Source organism: Acanthisitta chloris, unplaced genomic scaffold (genome assembly GCF_000695815.1).
Source record: "Acanthisitta chloris isolate BGI_N310 unplaced genomic scaffold, ASM69581v1 scaffold10736, whole genome shotgun sequence".
NCBI lineage: Eukaryota > Metazoa > Chordata > Aves > Passeriformes > Acanthisittidae > Acanthisitta > Acanthisitta chloris.
Window position 1 is genome coordinate 31251 of NW_008679747.1, and position 25984 is coordinate 57234.

The following is a 25984-nucleotide window of genomic DNA, read 5'->3' on the forward strand; positions in this document are numbered from 1 at the left end:
AGTAATATGCTAAAAAGCTTGTGACTTTCTGATATGAAATAGTCCTTGACTTTCATAATTCTTAAGCACTTTCTTTTATCATTTTGCTGATGTATGTTATATTTTAAAATCAGAAGGATAATGGATGTGCTTCTTAAACTGTAAATTGGGTTTTATATCAGAGACCTGTCAGCACCACGACAGGTTGACCTGACAGTGGTCTTGCATTTGCAGCTCTCCTTCATGACTGCTTTTCAAGGTGATAGGTCAGTCTTCAGAAAAGTGCAGATTTCTTCATCCCTCAGGAAACATCTTAAGTCATAACATTCACTGCCTCTATGATCTTCAGAACAGATTGAAAGCAAAGCTATCCTTTGCTGTCACATAGAATGTTATTAATCAAGGACATTTAAGTTTTGGGTAGATAATACAAATTAAAATAAATTTGACTTTTCTACTGCTTCTAGGGCAAGCATCAAAATTCAGGAGAAGTGGTTTATTTCTCAGTGTTACTGACAACCTCAAAAAAAAAATTTAACCACACTTATTTTTACTGAATGACACATTTGAAATGCCATTTTTAAGTAATGAGTGCATTTGGACAGCAAGTTAGGATAAACATTAAGTTTAAGGCTTTCCTTTTATTTAGGATATGTAGTTTCAGTAAAATAATGAAAATTAAAGCTCAGAAGATAAATGGTTAATGGCAACATCAGTTCCAGCAAAGTACTGGAACACCCTGAACTCCCACCTTTGTTCAACAAGTGCTGCGCTGTCACAGTACTTCACAGCACATATTCATTAATTTACTTGCTATGCTGATTCCTCCAAGCCTAATGCATAATGGTTTTTAAACAAAATGAAAATGTTTTTTAAATCTACTCACACTGTAGAAAGACTATTTTGCAGGTATTATTAAATATAATATGATTGATCATATCCATGAACACTACTGCTATCAGCACTGCTCCGTAATACAACATGGATGAAAGGAAAAAAGTAGTCAGAAAACTGAGAGCTAAGTATTACAGAATTTGCTTTCTACCCTGTTTAGCAGACTTCTTTGTTTGGCTTATATAGCTCTCCTAATATTTATACAGAGTATGGTATTTGGGTCACAACAATTGTCATATTAAAAAAAAAAGAATTATGATTCTTTTAGCATCACATCTGCATATTTCTACTGCAATAACTTTTTAAAATTACTTTCAAATATGTACATGAAATTAATAAAAATAAATAACATGACAAATGCAATACAGAAGTCTCTCCTGACTCTTCTGACATAACATGACTCTTCCAACAAAGCTCTAGAAGGGTAGATATTCTGAATAACATTTCTGTTTGCATTCAACAGAATATGCTACCATACTTTAATAACTGATAATCTAAATATTCACAAGTAATTGTGCCGTGAAAACTACCAGTAAATTTTCAAGTTAAAAACGATACAAATGTAGGCTGTACTTACATTACATTTTGACATTTTGTCATGCACTGTTAAGTATCTAACAAATTGAGCATGATAAAATATTGTTCTTTGGGGCTGAAAATACCATAGTAAACCTGATATAACAATTAGGCCTTCTTGTTCGACCAGCTATTTTAAGTTTGCATTTCACTGAATGGGACATGAATGCTAACACTGCTTTGAGATGAGATAAAGGAAACTTACTTTGAAACAAGCTCAAGTAAGATAGTAAGTAAATTTGTGAGCATTCATTCTAGGACGTCACTATTCTTCTAACTAAAATGCATTTTAGTATGCTCAAGTGTCACAACAGCCTTATTCTTGGTGCAATGTTTCTTTTTCTTTTCTTGCCTTGGATCTGGCTATGCTGAGCTGCTTTCATGCACTAAGTAATCAGAAAATTATATTCATATTTAGGGAAAAGTCAGGTTATGTTTCTGCCAACTTATCATGCTAAAACAGCTCCTCCCAAATGTAAAAGCTGAAATCTTTTCATTGTTGTCACATTCCTGTTTCACATGAAAGTAATGGAAAAGGTTTAGGATATATATGTACATATGGATATGAGAAATGAACCTGAATCTCTTCTGCCTAAGAGAATCAAATCTAGCCTTTTCATTTGTTAGCCGAAAACCACTAAGAATTTGTTTGTTCTATAGAGAATGCCAGCTATAGCAGTGGCACAGGAGCAAGTCCTGACTTTATTCGTACAAATACTGGTAACTGATTATTCTCTGAAAAACTATTAAATCTTTTAACCTCAAGTGAATGAAGGTACCTCCCTGCACTTCTAAGCCAAAGACGATGAATATAAGTTATGTGGTACTGTATGACACTATATGTTTCATGTTACCTACTGCATAGACACAAGAAGCACAGCAGCTTCATGGGCCATCTTTTTATAGCACTTATCCTCAAGATGCTACATAGGGAGCTGAGTGCCTATGCTGTGGATTCTATGTTCCTTCTTGGGAATCAAGAGCCTAAACTTCAGGACTGCATTCTACATCCATTATTGGCATTTGCAAAGCCTCTTGATGAGTCAATGTCTAATCAAAGAGCTGGTACCTGGCTCAAGAGGCAATGTAAAACCACAGGGGTTTTGAAAGAGAAATCTTACACCATCACCATTCCAGGGTAAACCAGACTCAAGACAAGGACTTTATTGTTGGAAAAGTGCCAATCAGTTATATTTCTCTTGTGACTGGATGAAGAGGGATAAATCCCAGGAACATATGATTACAATGACATTTTATGTGTGAGAATAAGTCATGTTATGCCACAGGAAATTAACAGGAAATGATTTAGTGAACTGTGTATTTTATGGCAGCTTCCCAAATACAAAAATCTATAGAAATCTGCATTAATCTTTTATATGTTTGCATAAATCTCTACCAGGGTTATTCCAGTTAGGCTAATCATAGAACTTTAAGTAGAATGGTAACCACGTTAGGAAAAAAATCCTACTCAATCTTCCTTTTTGTGCTTTTCTAGCTCTACTAAGCTTCATAATTATGACCTGATTTACCATTTTTTTCATTGACATAACATGCATCTCAGTATAGGGTATGTAATTAGCCTTCAAGAAGCTTTCACGAACAGATTTGTCTGGATGAATACTATTTGAAGAAGTTCTGTAGAACAGCAAGTTGAAATTAGATCTGCAGACTAACTGAAGTTCATCCTTTCTTATAGACAGCAAAGTGAATACATAGAGATACTAGAAGTAGCAAAATTCAGAATGAATGGAATAATCCTTATTTTTTTCTGACTCAGTGCCTAAGAACGCTGTATTAAAAGAAAAAGCTATTTGACAGTCAATTGTTTAGCACCCTCAAAATACCAAGTTTTCATAAAAGTGAAAAATATTAATTTAAGGATGTTAGCAAGCACATTTATTTTGAACTGTTTCAAGACAGTGGAATGGCAGAAACACATTTCAGGGGTTTTAAATAATTATTCTTCTTATTTAACAAAGCAGTAGCATAAAGAAGACAGTGATTCAAAATCAGAGCCAGTTTTATGTTTCAGTCCTTGAGTGTGCATAGCTGTTATTAAACATGTTGTTAACTTTTGTAACCTTTATAAATTAAGGAAATATCATGTGTTCAAATACAGAGAAGTGCAGGTTTTCCCTCTCCTGAGAAAATCAGGCATAGACACCTAATTTGTAGTCTTGCTATAAAAACACCAACTGCAACGAAAAAGTACAGAAATATAAGTATAAATATATATTCAGCTGACTTAAGGTCCTTTATGCCATCAATTTATGTGGTAACATCTTAATTTAAGGAAATGACGGTGAAATTGAGAGGACATTGCAAAGAGAAAAAAAAATCCAGCTTATTTCCAGGTACATATGAACAAGTTTATTGCTCTTCCACGACACTTTAGCCTTAACAAACTTGGTGTGAAATCTTGCAAGTCTGTATTTTAACCACAGAAACAGCATTAGTACACCAGTTTGCCTATTTAGTTAGCACTTTGGAATGTTAGAGAGTCCTTTAAGGGCAAGTTTAAACACTTCTACAGTGGCAACATAGAAAAACAATTGTTCTAACAGGGAGAATTCCTAACTGGAGTTTCCAACTGTTTTGTATTCTCCTCCATAGTACCCAACATAACAATAATCTCAGCTCCTTTAACATTTCTTATGACCTTGCCTTGCTCACAGTTTCTTCAGCTTTATCTCTGGCACTTTTAGAAACCGGATTTCAAAATGCAGAAAACATATTTGTGGTAAGAAGGATGGAACCAAAGCCCAATAATTTGGAAGCATTTTAGAGAGCATAAGCAAGTAAGAGTGTCATGTTCTTTAAATGTGCTGAAGGTAGTCCCTTTGCAGACAGACAGAGCAAGATGCAAGTCAAACATCCAGAAAATTGAACAGGCAGAAGAAAATGCTACAATATTAAAAACTGTCAGAAGGACTTGAGCCATAAGAAAGGACAGGTAATTCACAGAAGCTTTTCTTTTACTTCTCAGCTTGCCTTTTTGGATCTACTGAACAAAAATGGAACATGATCTGTGAACAGGATTAGCCAGGAGAATTTACAGTGTAAATAGCATGAATCACAAAGATAATTAGACAAAATGAAAAAAACTTTATGTTATGTAGATGCCTGCAAACATCAAGGGACTGAACATACAAAATTGATAACTATTATAATCTGATAACTGTAAATCTGTACACAATAAAGGATGCAAATGTAAGGGTAGTCATCATCACCATAATGAGTTTGAGTTACGTAAGTTTTATACAAAAGGAACTCTATTACATTTTTTCAAATTTGTTTTGGTCGTAATGCTTAGCAGCTTAGAATTTTACAATTAGATATTCTTGTCTTCATTGTATGCATGGCTACAACAATGGCAAATTTAGATATATATGATATTAAACATTATTGGTTATCATCAGTATTTTATGATCAAATAAATTTTAACATTCCTGAAAAATAATTTTCCTGAATAAGTGAAATAAAATGCATCTGGCAAAACACATATTTCTAAAATATTATTTTCCCATTTATTTATTAGACTCTGTCACACTTGTCTACATACAGTGATTGAGCAAAAGATTTGAATGTTGCAAAATAAAGCAGTATTCTAACCCCAGCAGACTAAATATTGCCCATACAATCTCATTTCAGAGTCTTCTGAGTTTATCCTGAGGACTGAATAACAAAAAATTACTATGTCAGTATTAAAAATTATGGCACACTATGAACGCATGAGGAAGCAGTAATTAAGATATCACAGGCAATGTGGAATCTGGCATTTTGGTGTGCTTTACAACTAATGTAACATTTGTTCTTATGTGCTCTTTTAAAGGAACAAATAAACAAACAGTTTCACCTGTGGCAAGTGAAACGACTCACTCCAGTCTCTTTTTTGCCTCCATCTCTCATTGCTTTTGTTGGAATACTAAGATACTTCCATGTCAATGCGGTGCTTGTGTCAGAGGCAGAGAAAGAGGGAAAAAAGAAGGGAAACTGTATGTAGGAACAAAATGCCCTGGGCATGGGGAAACATTTATTTGGAATGGGAACCAAGCTTTATGACTTCTGCAGCCAGTTTTGTACGGGGTAGGATAAAGCTGAGTTCTGAAGGTGGGACAGCTTGGGTTTTTTCAGATCCTGTCCCACTCCTTGCAATATACAGCAGCTCAGAGCATTCACTGTGGCAAAGGGGCCTGTCTGACTTCAAATTTTGACACAGTATTATTCTGGTAGTTGGCCACAGTTCTTCTGGAAGTAAGATATGAAACCTCAACATTCAAGTTTATGTATCAGCAAAATCTGAAGACAATTTCATGTCACAAAACACACACTATATATAGCTTGAAGGATTTATTTACACCAAACTAAAGATTTGCTGCAAACACTGCAAATGTGACAACTTCTCAAAAAAAAGAATGCAAGAATCTATTAAAATGGAAAAGGTTATGCCATCTAAATATTAGAGTTGCTAGCAATGCCCCTATTAGCTACCAAACTATACTATGAAGGCTGTAGGGAGAGGGAGCACAAGAAATACTGCCATTATGAACTCTCACTTTCAAAAATTGCTAACTCGGAAAAGCAATATTTGGGCTAAATATTCTCATCCTAATTCTATGCTAAAAGGTTATGCTCTTTAAATATACTTACTAATAATGATCTATGCTCATCCACATAACATAATTAGTTATGTCAGTATGGCAACCAATAATGATAAATTGGCTTTAATATTGCATACGTATTTTCTCTTTCACATACATTAAAATGCTTTAGATTCTATTTTTAAATTATGACATATCCAAATGGTGGAAGTGTTGATCACTAGAGGGTAGGAAGACTTTGCAGAGTAATCTGGACAGACTGGATTGATGGGCAGAGGTCAAGAGTATGAGGTACAAAAAAGTCAAGTACCGAGTCCTGAACTTGGGTCACAACAACATGATGTAGGTGCTACAGGCTGCAGGCAGAGTGCTTGGAAAGCTGCCCAGCAGAAAAGGACCTGAGGGTGCTGGTCAACAGTGGCAGAACACGAGCCAGCCATGCTCAGGTGGCCAAGAAGACCAACAGCATCTTGGCCTGTATCAGAAATAGTGTGGCCAGTGGGACTAGGGCAGTGATTGTCCCTCTGTACTTGGCACTTGTGAGCCACACCTCAAGTACTGTGTCCAGTTCTGGGCCCCTCAAAGAAAGACACTGCTGGAGCGAGGCCACAGAAGGTCAGTGAAGCCAGTGAAGGGTCCGGAACACAAGCCCTATGACAAGCAGCTGCAAGAGCTGGGGTTGTTCAGCCTGGAGAGAAGGAGGCTCAGGGGAGACCTTATCACTCTCTACAACTACCTGAAAGGAGACTGTAGTCATGTGGGGGTCAGTGTCTTCTCCCAGGCAACCAGTGACAGGACAAGGGGCCATAGCCTCAAGCTATGCCAGGAGAGATTCATGGAAGAATTTCTTCACTGAAATGGCGGTCAGGCATTGAAAGAGGCTGGTGGTCAGGACTAGAACTGGGAGGTGGTGGAGTCACCATCTCTGAAAGTGTTTAAGAAATGACTGGACATGGAACTTAGTGCTATGGTTGAGGTGACATGGTGGTGTTCAATCAAAGTTTGGACTCAATCTTGGAGGTCTTTTCCAACTTTAATGATTCTATGATTCTATGATATCTGTAGTTCAATACAAAGAAAGTGGCTTTAGACATTAAAAGATAAAAGCATTCTGAGAAATAGCTTTGTATAAAACAATAATTAATTAATTTAATAATGAAATTAATTCATTAACGAATTACTAAAGCAAAGGAAAATATCAGGTTCTATGTACCTTCTTTCTTTCCTTTTCCCATAAAATACTTGTGGAAAAGCTTTAGAAATGTAAACTTTGATGGAATTCTATACTCACACTTAAATCCTGTAAAAAGCACAGTCAGAGATCAAGCAAATGTTACTATAACAGCATTACAGTAAATATATTATTTATTCATAGGCTAAGCTGAGCATAATTAAAATGTACATTCTGATGAAGAGGATATATTTTTATTCAACATGCTGATTTTAAAAAAAATCTGAAAACAAAATACCATTTTTATGATTTGCAGAAAAAAACTCATTCCTTGACAACATTGGGAGAAAATGCGGAGAGAAGCTCTAACATAGTAACATTTTGTAACAGAATATTAAGTTTTTTCACCCTTAGTTAATTTTTACTTTATATGCAACAGTGACGGAAAGTTGTTTATATATTATTACTGTCTGCTGAGTTAGGTTTGTGGCTCTATTTAGTTCTGAGCCATCACACAAGCCATTGCTACAACTGACAGTATGGAATTATTAACAGACAAGCTTAAAACTGAACAAGGTAGCAAACCTAACTTCCATTTTCACCCCAAATAGGATCCTTTCCATTTACCCGGATAAATATGCTGGTAAAATACAATGAATTTCAAGAACAACTAAGATACTTCAGTTCAGGCAATCTACAATACTTGAAAATCATTTATTTCCCTTAAATATTTTAAGGTTTTTTAGAGATAATTCTTATAAATTAACCTATAGCACAGTGCAATGGATCACTAGCTATACATCAGGTTAAATGCAACAATATTTTATCAGAGAAACTACAAACTATAGTTTGTAATCATTAATAATTTACTGCTTGGGGGCTAAGTTTCAAACTGCCTTAGAAATTTGAGCACACCAGTACATTTTTTAATAAAAACTAGTGTTTCAGAGAAATAGTAAAACTGAGGATGATTCATCATTGGCTTTTCCCTCTACTGAATGAGTTTCAGACAACCATGCAACTCCAGAGTTCTATAAGATGTGATCCATTAAACTCACACAGAAAAGTTGCTAGATGGTTTAATTTTTCTTCTAAATATTATTTTAAAATAAATTAAAAATTATTTTCCTTTAAATTGTGCCTGATTCAACTACACACACATTTATGTTGTGCAATGTGATCTGATTACCAGAGATAAAGTACTCAGTACAAATCACACACTGTGGAAAATGTTATTCAGTATTTCACAGAACACACTCAGTCTGCAAGAATTTAATAACAGGAGAACATCTTGAGGATGCTAGTTATTATGAGGTAATAACTCGGAGAATTAGTAACACTTGACTTCTGCCATGTAGCTCGAGGGATGCTTTGTTTAATTCACATTCACTGTAATTTGTTGCTCAATTATACCCCTGATCACTTGGTAACTGCGGCCCTTTTGGTCAAAAGCAAGCCAAATGTCTACTGACAGGGCCGAATGACTGTCTGCAGACTAAGCTAGTGAAGATAGAGAAGTTAGTTTTGACAGCTAGACACCACCACCATCTTACTGTACCCACTGGAATGGTAATGAAAGAGGGCCAATATGATTACAGCCTAAGTGCTATACAGAACACTACTAACCTTTAGACATCAGCAGGAGAGACTATGACAAAAAGTCAGACTTTAGAAAAACTAAAGAAAGAGTGAGTAAGTCTTAGGCTAGTTACAGAATAAATACTGGCTAAACATGCTTCCTCTATTTATCTTCATATTCCTGACAAATTTTATAAAATACTGATGAAATCATGTTCAAAGAGATGACAAAAACCGAAAGACCAGCTTCCAAAAAAATAAGATAAACATAAGCCAAGATATACAATAGTACACGAAACTTCAAAGGTTACATATATAAAACACTAAGATTGCTTTCATTAAGAGTAACCACTTTCTTATTTTCCTTCCACAGAGTTTAACAAAATAGGGCTGGTTTACCTGATGTCTAAAACCTGAATCTTCCAATGATGTTTGTTAATTTATTCATCTAGCTTTGCTCTAGCCTATAAAATACAACTGTATAGTCAGCCCACGTTTATTCTAATCACAGTCAAATATAATTACAAAAATATAGTTAAGTAGAACCTAGCCATATGTCTTTCTCCGCACAGAAAAGCCAGTCATTAACAAACTTCTGTGCAACTTATGTCCTGGAGTACTAAGTGGAAAATAGTTAGTATTCAAATGGTATAAAACTCAGAAAGAATTTAAAACACTGCATTGTAATATTCATTAGTGTCATTAGGATGCTGAAATTTTACTTGTATTACATAACCAGAAATCTACGCAATCTAGAAATGCATAGTAAAATTCACGTAGCCTTGTTACCACTAATTAAATTGCTGCTGCTTCTCTCATCATGAAAAATGTAATTATATACTTTTAAATTTTAATTTTATAATGTAAATAAAGTAAATATAGAAAGCCCTGCACACTATCATGGGGAATAAAACAAGATACACTGATTATAGAGAAATAATATTGATATAAAAAACCCAGTTTTATAGTCATCACACTGGGATAAGATATGCAGTTCATCTCTTCAAGAAATGGTGAAGAATTAAATTTTAAAATCATACAGTATAGAAGAGTTATGTCAGTTGATTGTTATTCTCAAGGAGCAGGGAGTTGAAGTAAAAATGAGTTCATGCATTGACCCATGATCTTAATGAGATGGAGACATTCATAAATGTGAAGTGTGGCATCTAATGCCGTTCAGCATTCTACATCCCATTCACTTAAGTGAGTTCCGTGAGGAACTGGCCACAAGGAGGGTGGAAAATGGTGAGCTGTGAGGCCCAAAGGGTAGCAGCTAGATAACCAACTGGTAGGGGGTTACAGGAAGTATTCTTCAGGGCTCAATACAGAGCTATTTAACATCTCACTAAAAAGTTGGACTATGGGACCGAATGTACCTTTAGAGATGCTGCAAATGAATAAAATTTGGAGAAAGGCATTCAGAAATATCTTGAAAGGCTGACAAAATAGGTTGACAAGAATTTCATAAAGTTCAGCAATAGTAAATGCAAAGTTCTGCAATGGAACAGTTCAGGCCAAGGACTGACTGGCTGAAAGGTAGCTTTGCAGGAAAGATCTTGGGATCTCTGTGAACAAGTGGAACGTTTGTGTACCCTTGTGGCAAAGATCAGGTAACTGAATTCTGGACTACATCAAGAGTGTTGAAGGAATTCAGCATTCCCCTTTATTTGATGTTTGTAAGACTGTGTTTAGGGCATAAGGTCATAGTTCAGACTGCACAGTACAAGAAAGACAATGATGTATTGGAGGAAGGCTCATGGAGGGCGATCAATATGAAGAGACAACTGGAGTACATGACACATGAGGAGAGGGTGAGAGAAATTGTTTGTTCAGCCTTAAAAAGAAGAAGCTTTTCTGCCTTCATTTACCCAGCACGAGGGCACAGTAGATATGAGTCAAGCTCTTTTCAGTGATGCACAAAAAAAGAAGCAGCAGCAATGGGCACAAATTGCAATAAAGGAAATTCTGACATGACAGTAGAAAAACCTTTTTCACAATGAAGGTAGTCATTGGAACAGGTTATCCAAAGATGACGTAGAATCTTCATCTTTGGAGATAATCAAAGCCCAGCTGGACAAAGTCTTGAGCATCCTGCTGTAATTGGAATGTAATCTGAATATAAATCACAGTTTTTAAATCATCATGGAAAATGAAGTGTGAATGCGCAGACTGTAAAACTTCTTTTAGTCCAAATGTTCTTGTCCAGCTACTATAGCTTTTTTTCTTGAGAAAAAATGGTCATACAAATAATTAAAAGAACCCAAACAACATATTCTCCTACTGAATTTGAGTTCTCTGCCAAGAACCTTAATCAGGGCAGTCAGGCTTTCAAACTTGGTAACAGCTTTCAGAGTGCATTAGTCTTGCTTGCAAACTATTTCCTCTCTGGCACAGCTAAGAGGAAAATATCCATGCTTACTTCATTAAACCTATCAGCAGTGTTTGACACTGAAGATCACCATGTGCTGCTGACTTGCCTGGGAGACTGGCAGAAATGAGTCAGTCACCCTGAACTGGATAGGTCAACTCCTATCAGTCAGCTTCAAGACAATTCTGATGGGTGGTTTCTTTCCAGCCCTGAAAGCCTTTATTTGTGTGATGCTACAAGGATTGGTTCTATCTCTTGTTTTGTTTAACACAAAACTTTATGAGAGATCTTGAGACAACACATTTCTTCAGTGGCAAAGGAAGCTAGCAGAGTCCTTATTTTATTTTAATTCCTGCAAATACTGATGGATTGGAGACCTAAGGCCCTTGTGAAAAACCTGGATTTATGGCTAAAAAAAAATTCCAGAAGTGCAAGGAAGGAAGGTGTGGTACTGTGTGAAAAAAAAAAGGACAAATAAACAATACTGAGGGCCAAATCCCACTTCTTTTGATGAGGTACATGCACATCTTCCTTGAGGCTGTTCTACGAAGATGGTTTATCAGGGACACTAGCACTCTCTAAATGCCATGTGCAAGACTGAAGAGCTGGCCAAAACTAAGTTACTTAGCCCTCCTGATTCTTCACCGAGCACCAATCCACAAACAGTGCCATCAGCCATCCATCCATGCACACTGTCACCACCTTTGCTTCCCTGTTTTCCAGTTGCACATTGATGTCATTATCTACATGTCCACTTTCAATCTGTAATATTGCAAAAGCAGCTGAGGATGACATGACCGACTCAAACAATGCAGTTTGGTCTATCATTGTCAAACTTTCTATATCAACTTCAAAAATCTGGACATTAAACTTTGTGATTTCACTGGAAAACCACTGAAGCTGCTAATGTTCTCACAGTTCCAAAACTGAAGTGTAGGCTCTGAGAGATACGATTCATTTTCACAATAATAATTACGTAAGTCAGTTATTAAGTGTTCCATCTTCAAGCAATGACTTCTGATTGAAAGGAACTTAATCTTTTTCTTGCTTGCCCGATTCACCTTTTTTTTTTTTTTTTTTTTTTTGAATGGAATGAATACATATGGGTACTCTTTCTAAAATATCTTGTAGAGGAATACATCTGGTCCAGGTGGCTCTGCTTTCAAGCTGCAGATTGAGATGTAGATTGAGGTCTGGGTAGGGAGCCTGAGACAAGAGGCCATGAACTTCCAGCCTCTGAGATAACAAAAGGGCATGAAAATGGGTGCCTCCAGCCAGGTGAATGGACACTGGGACATGCAGCAGGAGCTGGGAATTGCTGATTTTATGGATAACAAAGGAGATGAAGATGGATGTGACAGTGATGAGGGCATTGTGGATAGACACATAAAGAGGGCAGGATCAGAAGAGTCGGAGGAGGAGGGAGACTTTCATGCAGGTAGATTTTGAGGGTGTAAAAGCCCAGGAGGTGTTGGAGTAGGGTCTCTCCTTGGAGGTTGCAGCTCAGGCTGTTGCAGTGTTAATTGCACCATGAATAAGCTGCTTTGTGGAAGTTGGTGACTGAAACTCTGCTAAGGGAAACCTAGGGTTGAACTGGTATAGGGAAACCTGGTCACACTGCTGGCGAGTGGGTGTACAGGGAGTCAAGTAAGCTACCCATCAGCTCACAGGAGCTGCCCACAACTGGGAATTTTGCTTAACAACCTTCATATGGAAACAAGGCTTATAAATCCATGTTGTGTGTACACTTGCTTGCCTTCATTCCTAAAGGATGTGTTGGTCATTTTCCGTTGAATCTGAGAAAAAAGCACATTTCAAGCATAAACAGGGGTTTATGTTCATGTTTTATGGAAATTACAGAGAACAAAGAAGAGTGCTCCAATCAAGAGGCTTGTCTCTGATGTTACTAGACACCAAATGGCTTACTAAATAGCTGCAGGGAAAGTTCAATTCTTATACTAATCAACCAGTAAAAAAACCCCAAAAAACCAAACAGCAGGATATGATGTTATGTTTGTTTGGGTGCTTTGGATCTAATGCAAAATTTTATTTTCAGTTTGTGTTTTTTAATGTAGTAGCAAAATCTTCCACTGGTTAGGCTGCAAATTTTACACAGCTTTATGATCTCCCTTAAAAGGACATCTTATTTCCTTTCTTTGGGAAAACATGATCCAACATGATCATTTTAATCAGACAATTTGTAACTGCAAGAAAAGAAGACACCATAATAGCTCCTTCAATGGATACCTTGTGAACTACTCTGTCTCTGGGGCCCTGAAGTAAAGTTAATATACAGCTAAAGCAGACAATTAGACAGGGATTAAGAAAACAGGGAAACAGACTATAAAAAGAAAGAATAAAGAAACCTGAAAAGTACAGGCTAAAGAAGACAGTACTAGATACTCGGAGGATTACAGAATTCCCTCATATAATGAGCATATAACACAAAGTGGAATTTTTTTAATCTCCCACTAGGTAACAACAAATATTTACATTATAGTATTATCTAGATGCCTAATCAAAGACTGTCATCCCCTTGAGTTATCCATGGTACAAACCCAAAGTTAAAAAGACTGTCTGACTGTCGAACACCAGACCACAACATCAGGGCAATTCGAAGAGCCTGAGTTAGGCTTTGAACCCAGGCTCCTTCAGCATTGGTGAAGAGAAGAAGACACTTCAGCAATTCAAAATGTTTAAGTGCTGGAAGACATGCTGAATAACTACAGAATATTTAATACAAGGATGTATGTGAATTTCCATTCGTCTTTGGAGTTCAGACACTTGAATCAAAACTATAAAAGTGATACATCAGACTACTGAAAATGCAGACCATGAAATTTTTTTCTGAAGACAAAAACCTGCTTTCAGGAAGGTCCCCTTAAATAACATTGCCATCTTTTGTATATTTATTTAGGAGTAAGAATACAAGCTCAAGAAGTGATTATTTTGTTAATTTCTCTTTTCAGTACACAAAATTTGAAGCCTACAATTATCATTTTCCAACAGCACACCTTGATAAACCATCTGCAAATCTATCTCTTCCCAGTATGCCACATAAGAGTTAAGAATACAGTTAAGGATTTAGAAGAACTTCCAACACAAGGCAGTCTACCTCCAGTCTACTGGGAAGAGCATTCACTCAGGAACCAGCTGATTTGCATTTAGCCTCTCTCAAGTATGAACTCTTAACCTGTGACTTCAAGCAGAGAAGGTCATAAGCACATCTGAGATAAAGCTGCTTTCAGAGGAACAGTTTTGGCAATCAGAACAAACATTTTGCTCAGAATTGCTTAGCCTTGTTGTTGCCTAAACACTGGTGCTACACAAGGCATCTGGCAGGCATTTTTGTTGCCAGTGTTAGCAGAGTATTAACTTAAAAATCAATAAAACTGAGTAATATTTAACATTATAAAAGAACAAGAGCTCATAATGTTCCACTTGCAGGAATATAGTGAATAATCACCTAAAGCCTACCTAAGGATGACCTGATAAAGTACAAATTATAGAATATCAAATGGGAGGGAGAAGTCTAGAGTCAATTGATTTAATAATGGCAATTTAGTGATTACCTCTGCAAATGTATTTTAATATTTCCACCCAATATACTATTTGTTATTAGTGTTTAATGGAACATTGCACAATAAAGGAAGAATTGTTCTATTGCTACTACAGGGTCATTTGTTCTTCTCACTAAAGCTGAAAAACAATTCCAGCCAGTAACAGGGAAAAGGACAAACAACAATCCAAACAAAAGTAAAATCCCAGTAACTTCCTCAACAAAATTTAGGCCTGAAGGCTGTATACTATTGACAGGTGCAGTATTGTCAATGGCTGACATACTGTTAGCATTTCTGTTATGAAGATTCCTTTGCCAGATAACTGTAGACAGAAGAATTTGTGAAATATCATGCAATCTTAAATGCAGAACTCATTGATTTCTTACTGATACAATGGAACTTATTTTATTTTTTTAAATTCAAGTGATGGATGTTATACAATTTTAGAATACTGTCAGAATTCTTCATATTGGACGAACAATTGGATGACCAAAAGCCTTCACAAGCTATCAAATAAAATATTAAAACTAGATTGTTGCCCTGAATAATACTGTCATAATACATGTTAGTATGTCCAAAGGCATGCTAGAAGCTCATAAAATAACCATGACTTAAACAGATTTCAAGCTGAAGCATGCTAAAACTTTACTTTTGTGTATTTTTAAAGATAGACAAATACTTACAGAGAGATCCTAACTCTAAAACATTTACACAGTGAAATTTGACTATTTTGTGATAATTCTATATACGTCTGGCCTGCAAGTTTCTAATAGTATTGCACTGGTTAAGTTAAGCATTGGCATAATTTAGAGATATAATGTACTCTCTGACACCACTATTACCTTTGGGCTGCACTATTTTCTAAAAAGCATAACTTCTAACTCAACCAGAAGTTACACATTTCATGCAGAAACCACTTTCTGAATTTGACTGACTATATTACACAGGAGATCAAATCAAGTTGCAGTAATTGCTTCTCTGACCTTAGACTACTAATCTAAAACCTGATGAATGAAGAGGACACAAATTAGAAGGGCGAGATGAGTTAGTAAAATACTGTATAAAATATTTTTAAAAATCTGCTAATACACATACACTTTCAGCAAAAAATAATTTTTAGTCGTACCATACAAACCTGCAATGTAATGAGCTCATTCCTTTGAGACTTTTTTGGGAATAAAAATTATTATCTAGGGTATTCTACTAAGGTCTGGGTATAAGCTTTATAAGTACATTCTCTAAAAGGTTTCTTGCCATATGGAACTGCTCTCCCTCAAGAAACCCACCAGCTGAACACCATTGCAAGAGAAATCCACTGATATGAAAAAATTACACATCTAGAGAAAGCCAGAGAAAAAGTGAACATGTGCAGCAGATATGAGTGCAGAGAGAGATCAGTAGACCTGCTTTGGGAAGTAAAAGAATGCATGTTTTTAACTTCTGTGGAAAGAAAGGAGGTTTATCAAATTCTGCCTATCAGTGTCAGTAAAAGCATGCATACACCTTTGCCAAAATAGTTTTAGCACACTGATATCACATTAAAACATCAGCAAGAGGACAGTAAGAAAAGCCAGGACATAATTTATTTCTTCTAAAGATGTATATATAGACCACCAGTCTTTTCTAATTAAGTATACTATAATTAGTCTTAAAAGAGAAAAATTGTATCATACAGTATGGCCTCTGATTTTATGCAACAAGATTTACAAGGAAAGGAAACTAAATCGAAAGCTTTTGGATCTTTTAGAACACCTATAAAATACGATTATAAAAAGAGGGCTGTGGTGGCCACAGACAGTGGAACACCTAGGAGTGGAAGTGTGCATGGGGCATGCACTAGTATCATGCACTAGCTTCACATGCATGACCTTGCACAATCCCAGCCTTGCACAGATCCTTGCACCGAACTCTTTAGCAGGGATGCTCCCTGAACAAGCCCTTGCACACTAATGCCCTTGCAGGAATCCTCATTGCCTGGGACTTTCTCCACTCGCTCCCTTAAATATTTTTTTAAAAAAAAAAATCAGGAAATAATATTTCATTCTGCAAATCATGGGCTTAATAATATAGCTGTCATTAAGACAAATCTTACATGGAAATAATGGAAAAGAAATCCTATCTGAGCAATTATTGAAAGAATGAAGAATATGCTGAACTTAGAAGACCTAATACCTACAGATATTTTTAAGAATACCTGGGTAAGTCCAAACAACTTATGCAGTAGTTTTTTCTTTCATATTATAATGAGATGGACAGCGATAAAAAAATTATTAAAAATGTGCATGTGATAATGGCAAAACCAATTGATGTCTTAAGCACATAAGATAGGCAAAAAAATATTGTACCCTTTGATTTGGAGTTACATCAGGTATTGTGCACAATGCTATGTATTGCCTACCAACCACACAAAAACATTCTCAGAAATATGCCTATGATGAATGAAATAGGCATCAAAACACAAGTTTAAAGATGAATTCTTCCTCCAAATGGCTGTTGCACAGGAACTTAGCTGCATGCCATGCTTGCTTTAAGCCATTCAAGAATTTTCATTGTACAGACACTTCTATGGTGTATTTTATGTTCTAACTTCATCACACATTGTGTAGAACCTTTGTACTTACTGCACTATACTCTTGTTTAAAAAGCCTTTCATCAAGCAAAAAATCCAACCAACAAGCAAACAAACTCCACCAAACAAAACTAGTCTTGATCCTAATCATGCTAATGACATTAGCTTTCAATTAAGGCATGACACACTATCCACATACTTCTATTATCAAACTAAAACCAAATCTGTATTTACTCTTGCTATCAAGATCCTGACATCCTTCTTTACAGAAACATGGGTGTAGATTTTTAAAAAGAAAAATCTTGCCTTCAAACACAATTGTGCAAACTGCTAAATATACATTAAAAGATACCATCACAAATGTATGAAAGCTAAATTATATGTTTACCAACCTATTGTAACTAATGCAGGTTTTATTATCACATCAGAATCCTGTTTTTTGATGTAAGAGGCCCAACCATTCCACAGAAAGTCTAACTCCAGAATCACATAGCTCTCAGGAGCAATTCCTTTATTTATATGCATCACCTCCACTTACACCCATCAGAGACCAACATTTGCAACTATAACAAGTATTATATTTGTAATGTATCCACACAGTCAGAGTGTAACTATTAAGCACAATACTTCAATAATGCAGCCTTCAGCACACTGTGACCGCATACAGGACCTTTGCAACCTCATCTGATATGTACCTTATCTAATAAAGGAAGTTATCAGAAAGCAGTAAATTTTCCAGTAACAATTATTTAACTGTGCTATCAAAATGAAAAGCTATACCAAACTGCTTCTAAGAATGCCAAGTATATAAAAGAATCAACTACTCCTAGGAGGAACCACTCAGTCTTTCACAGCAGTTTTTCTATGACATTGCCTAGAAATTTTATCAATGTACCAACAGTATTGTTTACTACTATGTTTTTGGCTTTGCAATAATTGTTATTTCAAAACGGTTAAGAAAACGAAAGAAACAAAACCTCTCTGATGCCTTTAAAGCCTTACCAGATCATTTCAGCTAAATGACTAAGTGTACAAAGAAACTGGATGCATCAAATACGAAAAGAAAGAAAACTTCCTTTTTCATGGCACAGACTCCAGCCCTCTCTGCCTGCAACAACAACTGTCTTCATCACATCAGTGCACATCAGTGCATTGGGGAGGACAGCCATAGGAAAAATCATACTGGATTAGTGATCAGTTTCCTGTTCCCTCAGTGTTCTCCCACTACTTTTTCTAGTGCAAATGCCACTGTGCTACATCTCCTGTCTCCTTCACCCACTTAAAGCTTCCAATATCATTTGAGTTATAGCAGTGACAAGAGTGAGACAAGGGACAGCATCCAGAGGTTGACAGCTACAGACATGACAGCTGCTCCAATTCCTTGAAGCATTCATTGCATACTTGGCAGCAGCACTTGCTGCATACTTGCAGAAGAGTTAGCTGCAGCTAATCTCAGCTAATAAGCACACATTGCTGCTGCTCAAGCATTGATGCAGGCTAACTCAATTGTATTTATAAAGTCAACCTTACATTTATGATGTAGTTCACTATGGCAAATGGAACAATTTGCTGTTATATAGTTTTTCTGTGGGTCAGAAGTGAGAACAGCTTCTCATTTGTAATTTTATTACCCCTTTCACATCCTCAGAAAAGCAGAAAATCTGTTACAGCAAAAAAACCTCAAATGCCTTTTTCCTTTTTCCTAGGCCAATTCCAGAGTCAATTAGTCATCACTAATTTGTCTGACCTTAGTAATAGCAGAGCAATGGAGTGACCACAAGCCACCCTATTTTGGAAGAAGTAGAATCATGGGAAGACTCAGCTGGAAATGACCTCAGGAAGTCTCCAATTTAACCTCCTTCAGCAAGCAGGATTATCTCAGAACAGGTTGCTCAGGGCTTTTTCTGTTAGGGTCTTGAAAACCTCCAAGGGGACTGCACAACTTTGGGAAGCCCAATGCACTGCTTGACTATCCTCATGGTGAAAAAGCTTGCCACTGTCCTGGACACCTTGTTTCAACACACATATTTTGTCCTCCCATCACGAGAGAGAACAGACTTCCTTTACCTTCCTTTTAGCTTTCTCATAGCTATTGGGCCACTGGGGCTGTTAGGACCTAATACCATGTGGTATCCTGGTAGCTTTCTCTTCTCCAGGCTGAAATACAGTTCCCTCAGCCTCTCCTCCTGGAACACGTGCTCCAGAACCCTGCCTTGATGGCTCTTCAATGAACTCACTCTAGGTATCCTATAGCATGCCCAGTCAGCTAACAGGGAGAAGACTAAGATAAAGGCTGAAGCCTGACTGAGGACAGGATTTTTCTTAACTGAAATGAAAGATATCAAGTTAAACAAAAGAATACTTACATATGTGTATATTTCTTTGGAAACTGTTCTGGAGACTGAGTGGTGAGAAGGGTGTATGGCAGGTACTTTCTCAGTCATTTCTTTCACATTTTCAGTGGGTTAGCTCTAGAGGCGTACTCAGCTGCATGTGGGAAATGCTGAGTTTAGATAATTCCCTACTCAGCAAATAGCTTAAAACCTTGTTTGGAGACAATTGTTACAAACTATTTTCTAATAATTTTTTCCAAATTTCTACACTTGCAGTAAAAAATCCTCAGAACTGAAAAATGTCCTTTTCTTTCAGAGAAACACCAGATGAAGGCACCCATATACTCAGGACTGCAGGATTTTATCTCGTGTGAAATCTGTAAACAATTTGCAAAGTTTAAAAAAGTCTAATTCCAAAGCAAGAACAGACAGAATTTGACAACTATCTCTGTAATCATCTCTAGTTAGAATATTTTATTCATTGGTTCATAAAAAAGTGATTAGTAGAGGAGTCTTGAAACAGCACTGTCATAATTCTTTAAAATCAATTTACAGTTACCTTCTCTAAGTATGAAACCTAAAACCTGCCCAGGTCTTTTCCTGAGTAAAATATCGTGAGTCAAACAAAGTGATTTAAGACAAGAATTGTCAATCAGAAACATGAAACAGAGTTTAACTGATAATTTACTTATTACCTATTTCAAGTCACAGGACTTAATTATAAAAGAAAAGTTTTACTGGATATTCAAATGTGTAACAGATTTTCATAAATGAAGGAGCATGATTTCTTCATGCTTAGGATATTAAATGGCTCTTCTCATCTTAGCACTAAAACTATGGACAATACCAACCTTCCACCATATTCGCAAAAATAAAGGGCTGATTTTAAAGGATTTCAAAATAACACGCGCAGTATGATTAAGCCATGAAAGTTATAGCTGGGGAACATAACCTGAAATAGAAGCTTTTTAAAGACATTATGGTATTAAGCATTAGTATTTTTCCTAGGTATTCTGCTTTTACATTTTACTCTCAAAGCAGTCATTTCAGTACACACAAGCATGGAATTGGAAAGGAACATAACTTTATGAGGGGAATAAAAATCTCCTTGTGTCGAAGCTTTTCATGTTTGAACCTAATGCAACTGAAGTGCCTCATCAATCCAGTTGCATGACTGTGTATTGGCACAAAAGAGGAGGTACAAATATGCAGCAGAAGCAGGCAAGGCTGTAGCAGCAAGGCCTTTGGTTAGCTTACACTCTTACCAAACTGTATGTTAAGTCTGCACTGCTGAGAAAAAAAAAATGCTGAGCTGCTTTTAATCTAGGTTTAACCAGGGCCTCAGACTAGTTCACTGCAAGGCCATGGAAAAGTTCACATTGCACAGAAAATAAATGTTCAGGGATGAAAACCACACCTTTCAATTGTGGCGCAAGTTTATGCTGCTTTAAATGCTGACAGTCCACAGGAATTACTCTGCTATAACTCAATTTTGTATTTGGTTCTAAATGAATTAAGACCACGGTCTTGCCGAGAGGTACATTACCACCCACACTGCTTGTGCTGACAACAGATTCCTGTTTCCATTCTCCTTGCATATATTAACAGCTGCTAGAGCTATTCCAACCTCCTCTGTATTTGCATATGTCAATGCAAAAGAGGAGATGGAAGCACAGAGTCATGACACGGAGGTAGGTAAAACATGAGTATCATGGTAGCAGAAGCTTTGCTTGCCTCAGTCCCAAAGACGATAGGCTGGAGGATTTTACAGCAGGATCAGCTCCCTGATCAGCCAACATTGTACAAATGTGGACACAGTAAGGGGCAGCATTACTAAACAGCCTGAAAGAGGAAGAAGATAGGACTGCCTTCCAAGAGCACTGACAGCTTAAATTGCTTCCTAGTGTTCACTGAAGTATACTCGTAGATTGTACACAACTGCTACTGTTAAACTGGACCAGTTGTTCCCAGATGGATGTGTTACTGCTCAATAAACTTTTATCAAAACATTCATTTAACTTGACATCTATTTGCCCAAGATATACTGCCTTTTCCAATAAATTACCTATTATAATAGAAAGATACAACTTTTTTCTTGTAAACAATTATTTCCTACATCCTCAAAATCAGATCAGAAATTTTTACTGCTACAAGGTAAGTAGCAAAAGTAGTCCAAGTTACACAGTGTGGATGAATATAAATAGAATGTCAAATCACAACTTTCAGAATGTAAACAAATTGCATTATCTCTATGGTTAAAATTAAACCCTTGCTACCAGTTATTAATGGGTAAAGGGCAAGAAGGCCCTGCACAACATATATTACGTAATGGCTTGAAAGAGGAATTTAAACAACAATGGTAGAAAACTCATCCCAATACATACATACCATAGACTCCTGAATGAGGAACAGCAGAATGAAAATCCAGAACTGCAATCCAAATAAACATTTTTCTGCTTATAAGCAATTGCACTTATTTTAAAAGACAAAAGTTGTTCTTCTGCACATAACAAAGGCTCTCCCAGGCTGAACAGCTGCTTTGGGTTTTTGAAATCCAAAACCAATTCTCAGCATCACTCCCCTTCCAAGGCCATCCAGTAGACATTCTTGCTCTATCCCCATGGCCTATTCCTAGTGTCACTTTCTGTCTGATTTCATGGAATACAGATGAATGTAATGATATTTTCTAGATGTCATCTACTGCCTTACACTCTAAGACAGGAAGAAAATCCAAATTCTGGCCAGAGGAGTTCAAATTCACATGCTACAGAAGGATACTTCAACTTTTCTGGTAATAGTGCCACTTAAGGAGGATGTGTAGAGGAAAGATAAACTCCATCTTTCCTGTTAAAGTTCTGCTGTTTTGTAGTAAGGAGTCACAGTGCACTCAGGAGGGGTGTCTTTAGTTCCAATTCCACTCCATATCATGAGATCCATTCTAGCAAACAATGTTGGACATAAAATCCCAAAAACCAAAGCTTCCAAAACTCCTGCATGAATGATGCATGCACTAAAATATATTGCCTAGTGAGTTTCCCACCTTGCTGCTTTGTAGAACTATGAATCCTAACTCTATGCTACACAGTAACAGCAGTTTGAAAGGATGCATGAAGATTTTCCCTCCTGTGATCTTTTTCACCTCAGTAATCATACAACTTGTTGGTTAAGAATCCTTTAAAAGTGGAGATGGACTGGAATTCCTTTTTTACAGTTTCAGTAATAAAATGAATCTTGTTCTCAAAAAAGTGCTTTTACAACTAGTGCATTACAGAAAAGAGGGACACTAACACTTCATTCTCTTATGTAAAGTTCGAGAAAATAGGAAAAATATCTGGAGAGGATTAGATGTGAACGAGATACCTTCCTGCTGCCCATGTTCACGTTCAGACACTTATATGTTTGCTAATCTATATATTAATTTTTAATTGTATTCCTATTTCTACATGCAGTACCTGTTAACTATGAACACATAACACAGCAGTCTTGATTCCACTTGGAGGGCAAAACAATTAAAATGTAAATGTCACAGTATCTAGCTTGTTAGTGTGGAAGACCTTTATTGGGTCTTGCTCTTAATCTAAACTGCTATACACATCCACAATTTTGGAACAACCTAAATTAAACCACTTTATTCAGTTAAGGAACATGGGGGTTTTTTTGGGTTAATATTTATTAAGTAATGTATTTCAATAAGCAAATTTTAGATTTAGTGAGAGTCAACAAAAGTCTTAAATATTATGTCCATAATTTCTGTATTTACCTGGCTTTAAAGCAGACTTTATCCAGCAAGTTTCATGAAAAAAAGGCTTAGTAAAACACTGTCTGCACAAGCAACATCAAAGAATTCTAGACCCTTTATTACAACGTTTACAGTCACATATGCATAATGGTAATCTGTTAAGACTCTCCACTAAGAGTTTAAGACTCACTGCATGCTTGCACCCACGGCTATTAATCGGCACCTCGATGTTTGACCTGGAGATGTCAAACACATTTGCTGACAACCCTATGCCTTGTCATGCTGTTAACAAAAAGAATTACCATGTCTTAACTATATCTTCCTGCTGTGCTTTCAACCCTCCAGCCAACTCCTAAGCCTTCCCTGAGAACTTCATCGACCATGTCAACCTCTGACAAGTGAGTACTTAATAAAATTGAAGTTCCATTTAACCAGTTGTTGAAAAAGAGAAAAGGGACACTCACTTCTCCACAGCCAGAGTGGCAGGGGGACATTCTGTACTCTCTCCTGATTTTTTGCATGCTGACTGGAATGATTCCAGTAGCTGCCTGTCCTCACTTGGAGCTTTTGCAAAATACAGCCCTGGCACCAAGAATCTCCCAGAACCTCTTAGCAGTTTCACTGCTTTCTATCCAGTTATGAGTAGAACTTGTGGAGCAGGTTAGAACACTGTCAATACAACCTCTGACAGAACCAAGGGGCAGCAGGGCAGAAATGAAACATGTTGTTCTGAGAGGTCAGGGAGTCTCAAATATTTCACAGCTGAGCTAGGAAACCCATGATTGACCTGATCTAGGGCTAGTGACAGGCCCACTTCAAATGGGAAGTTGGGTTAGATGATCTCCAGAGGTCCATGTCAAAAAAGGTCATTTCTATGATTCAATGAGTAGTTCCAAAGGCAGTAGATTTACCTGTTGGCTGTTGCTTAATGACAATATCGCACAATTTAATGTTCTGTTCATGTTTAGGAAGTTAGAAATGCAGCCATAAAAGTTAACGCTGTATAAATATTTAAAAGGAAACCTAAACTCCGATTAAACTCATAGTTAGCTATGTCCACAAGTCACAGCTCCTTTTTAAATATGTATTTCTCAAACTCCATTGAAACTGCTGATTCTTCTAGACAAAATTGTCTTTTACATATCAAGGTGTAAGCAAATATGTGCAAATATCCATAACTTGAATTTTGTTCAGAGAAGAGGAAACATCTTCTAAAAACTAATCCTTAAAGTTGCTGAAGTATTCTAGTCTATTCCACACATCTCTAGAATGAAAAATAAACAATCTTTAAAACAAAGGGGAATTTTTGTTGTGCTTGCCTTGTGTTTTTGCAACTAAGGTGAAACATGTTTTAGTTTTAATAAGAAGGAGGAAGTTTTTCAAGGACACAATTTTTACACTATTTAAAATTTGTTTAAAGATTGACTCACTTGCATTTTTAAGAAGATGCTTTTACAGATAACAAGACCACAGAGACAGACTGCTGTAGGAAGATCACTTTAGTAAAACAAAGGGAAATAATGTATTTCGTAACTGTTTTCCGAATAGTATATAGGTTTAAAAAAACCAACTTGAGAACTCAAGACTTTGCTGATACCTTGAACTGTGTCCAAATAAATAAAAATACAGTTCTATGCTCATATTACCTCATCCACTTACATGTTAAACATTTGCATTCTGTACTAGTTGAAGCTTTTTTTATTCCTAAAGTCTGACAAAGGTAGACAAATAGAACAATATAAAGCATTTTGAAAGGACTTTGTACTAATATTTTAACTCACACACCTCTAAATTTATTAGAAATTTTGACTGTTACTTGAAATGAAGCTCACTGGGTCATCTCCTCTTTGTCTTTGAACTGTGAATTGGAGAACTAATATTTGTTTCCAGTTTTCTCCTAGACTGTGTGGAAACTTTTTATTATTTTTCAAGCTTATTTTAAAAATTAATGTACTTTTCAGATCTTTTCCATCCTATGTGACATTCACATCAAATTTATACCATGCTGTGCCAGTGTATGGAAACACTGTCAAGCAATACAGCAGTACTATTTGACAGCAGTGAGCCTCGCACACAATTCCATAGGCTGACAGTTTAATGGGATGTGCATTGCCAATACAAAACCACACAGGAAAATTGTGGCATCAAAGCAATACACTCAGTAGTTGAAGCATGACAATCTCCACAGGCACAGACAGTTACCTTATCATAACACTTCTGTAAAGTCTGAAGGTAATTTCAGCAACCAGCAAACTCCAGATAAAGTATTAGCAACTTGCACACCTTCCTGACGTGCTTTATCCTCAGCTCTAACTTTCTATGCTTTCTGGACAGGTGAAACTAAGTTAATTAATATCACCTCTATCTATGCTACCGGCAAACATACCACGGTGTTTTTCATCATGGCTCTAACAGTGAATCCATCGCAGACCTGCTGCGTGCTCTCCTCCCGCTCCCGGGGGCACCTGTCCCCTGCGGGCTTGGAGGGGCTGGAGTCTGCCTTCTCCTGCACCATCTTCCCACCGGCGTCCGCGCCCGACAGGATACAAAACGCGGACTGGAAAACACGAGCAAACATCAACGCCCGGTTCCCCGCGAGTTAGGCGAGGCAGCACA

At 36.7% G+C, this 25984-nt stretch overlaps 1 protein-coding gene across 1 annotated transcript in view; it reads right to left on the reverse strand.

The window, feature by feature from the left end:
* The window catches only part of LOC103804803 (parkin coregulated gene protein-like), a gene marked incomplete at its 3' end in the record, with an annotated part of 46695 nt that extends 20812 nt beyond the window's left edge, over positions 1–25883 (reverse strand). The window contains exon 1 of the mRNA XM_009077432.1: positions 25755–25883. Coding sequence (XP_009075680.1) covers positions 25755–25883 — 129 coding nt within the window. The remainder of the gene's footprint in view (positions 1–25754) is intronic.
* Positions 25884–25984: the final 101 nt, after the last annotated feature.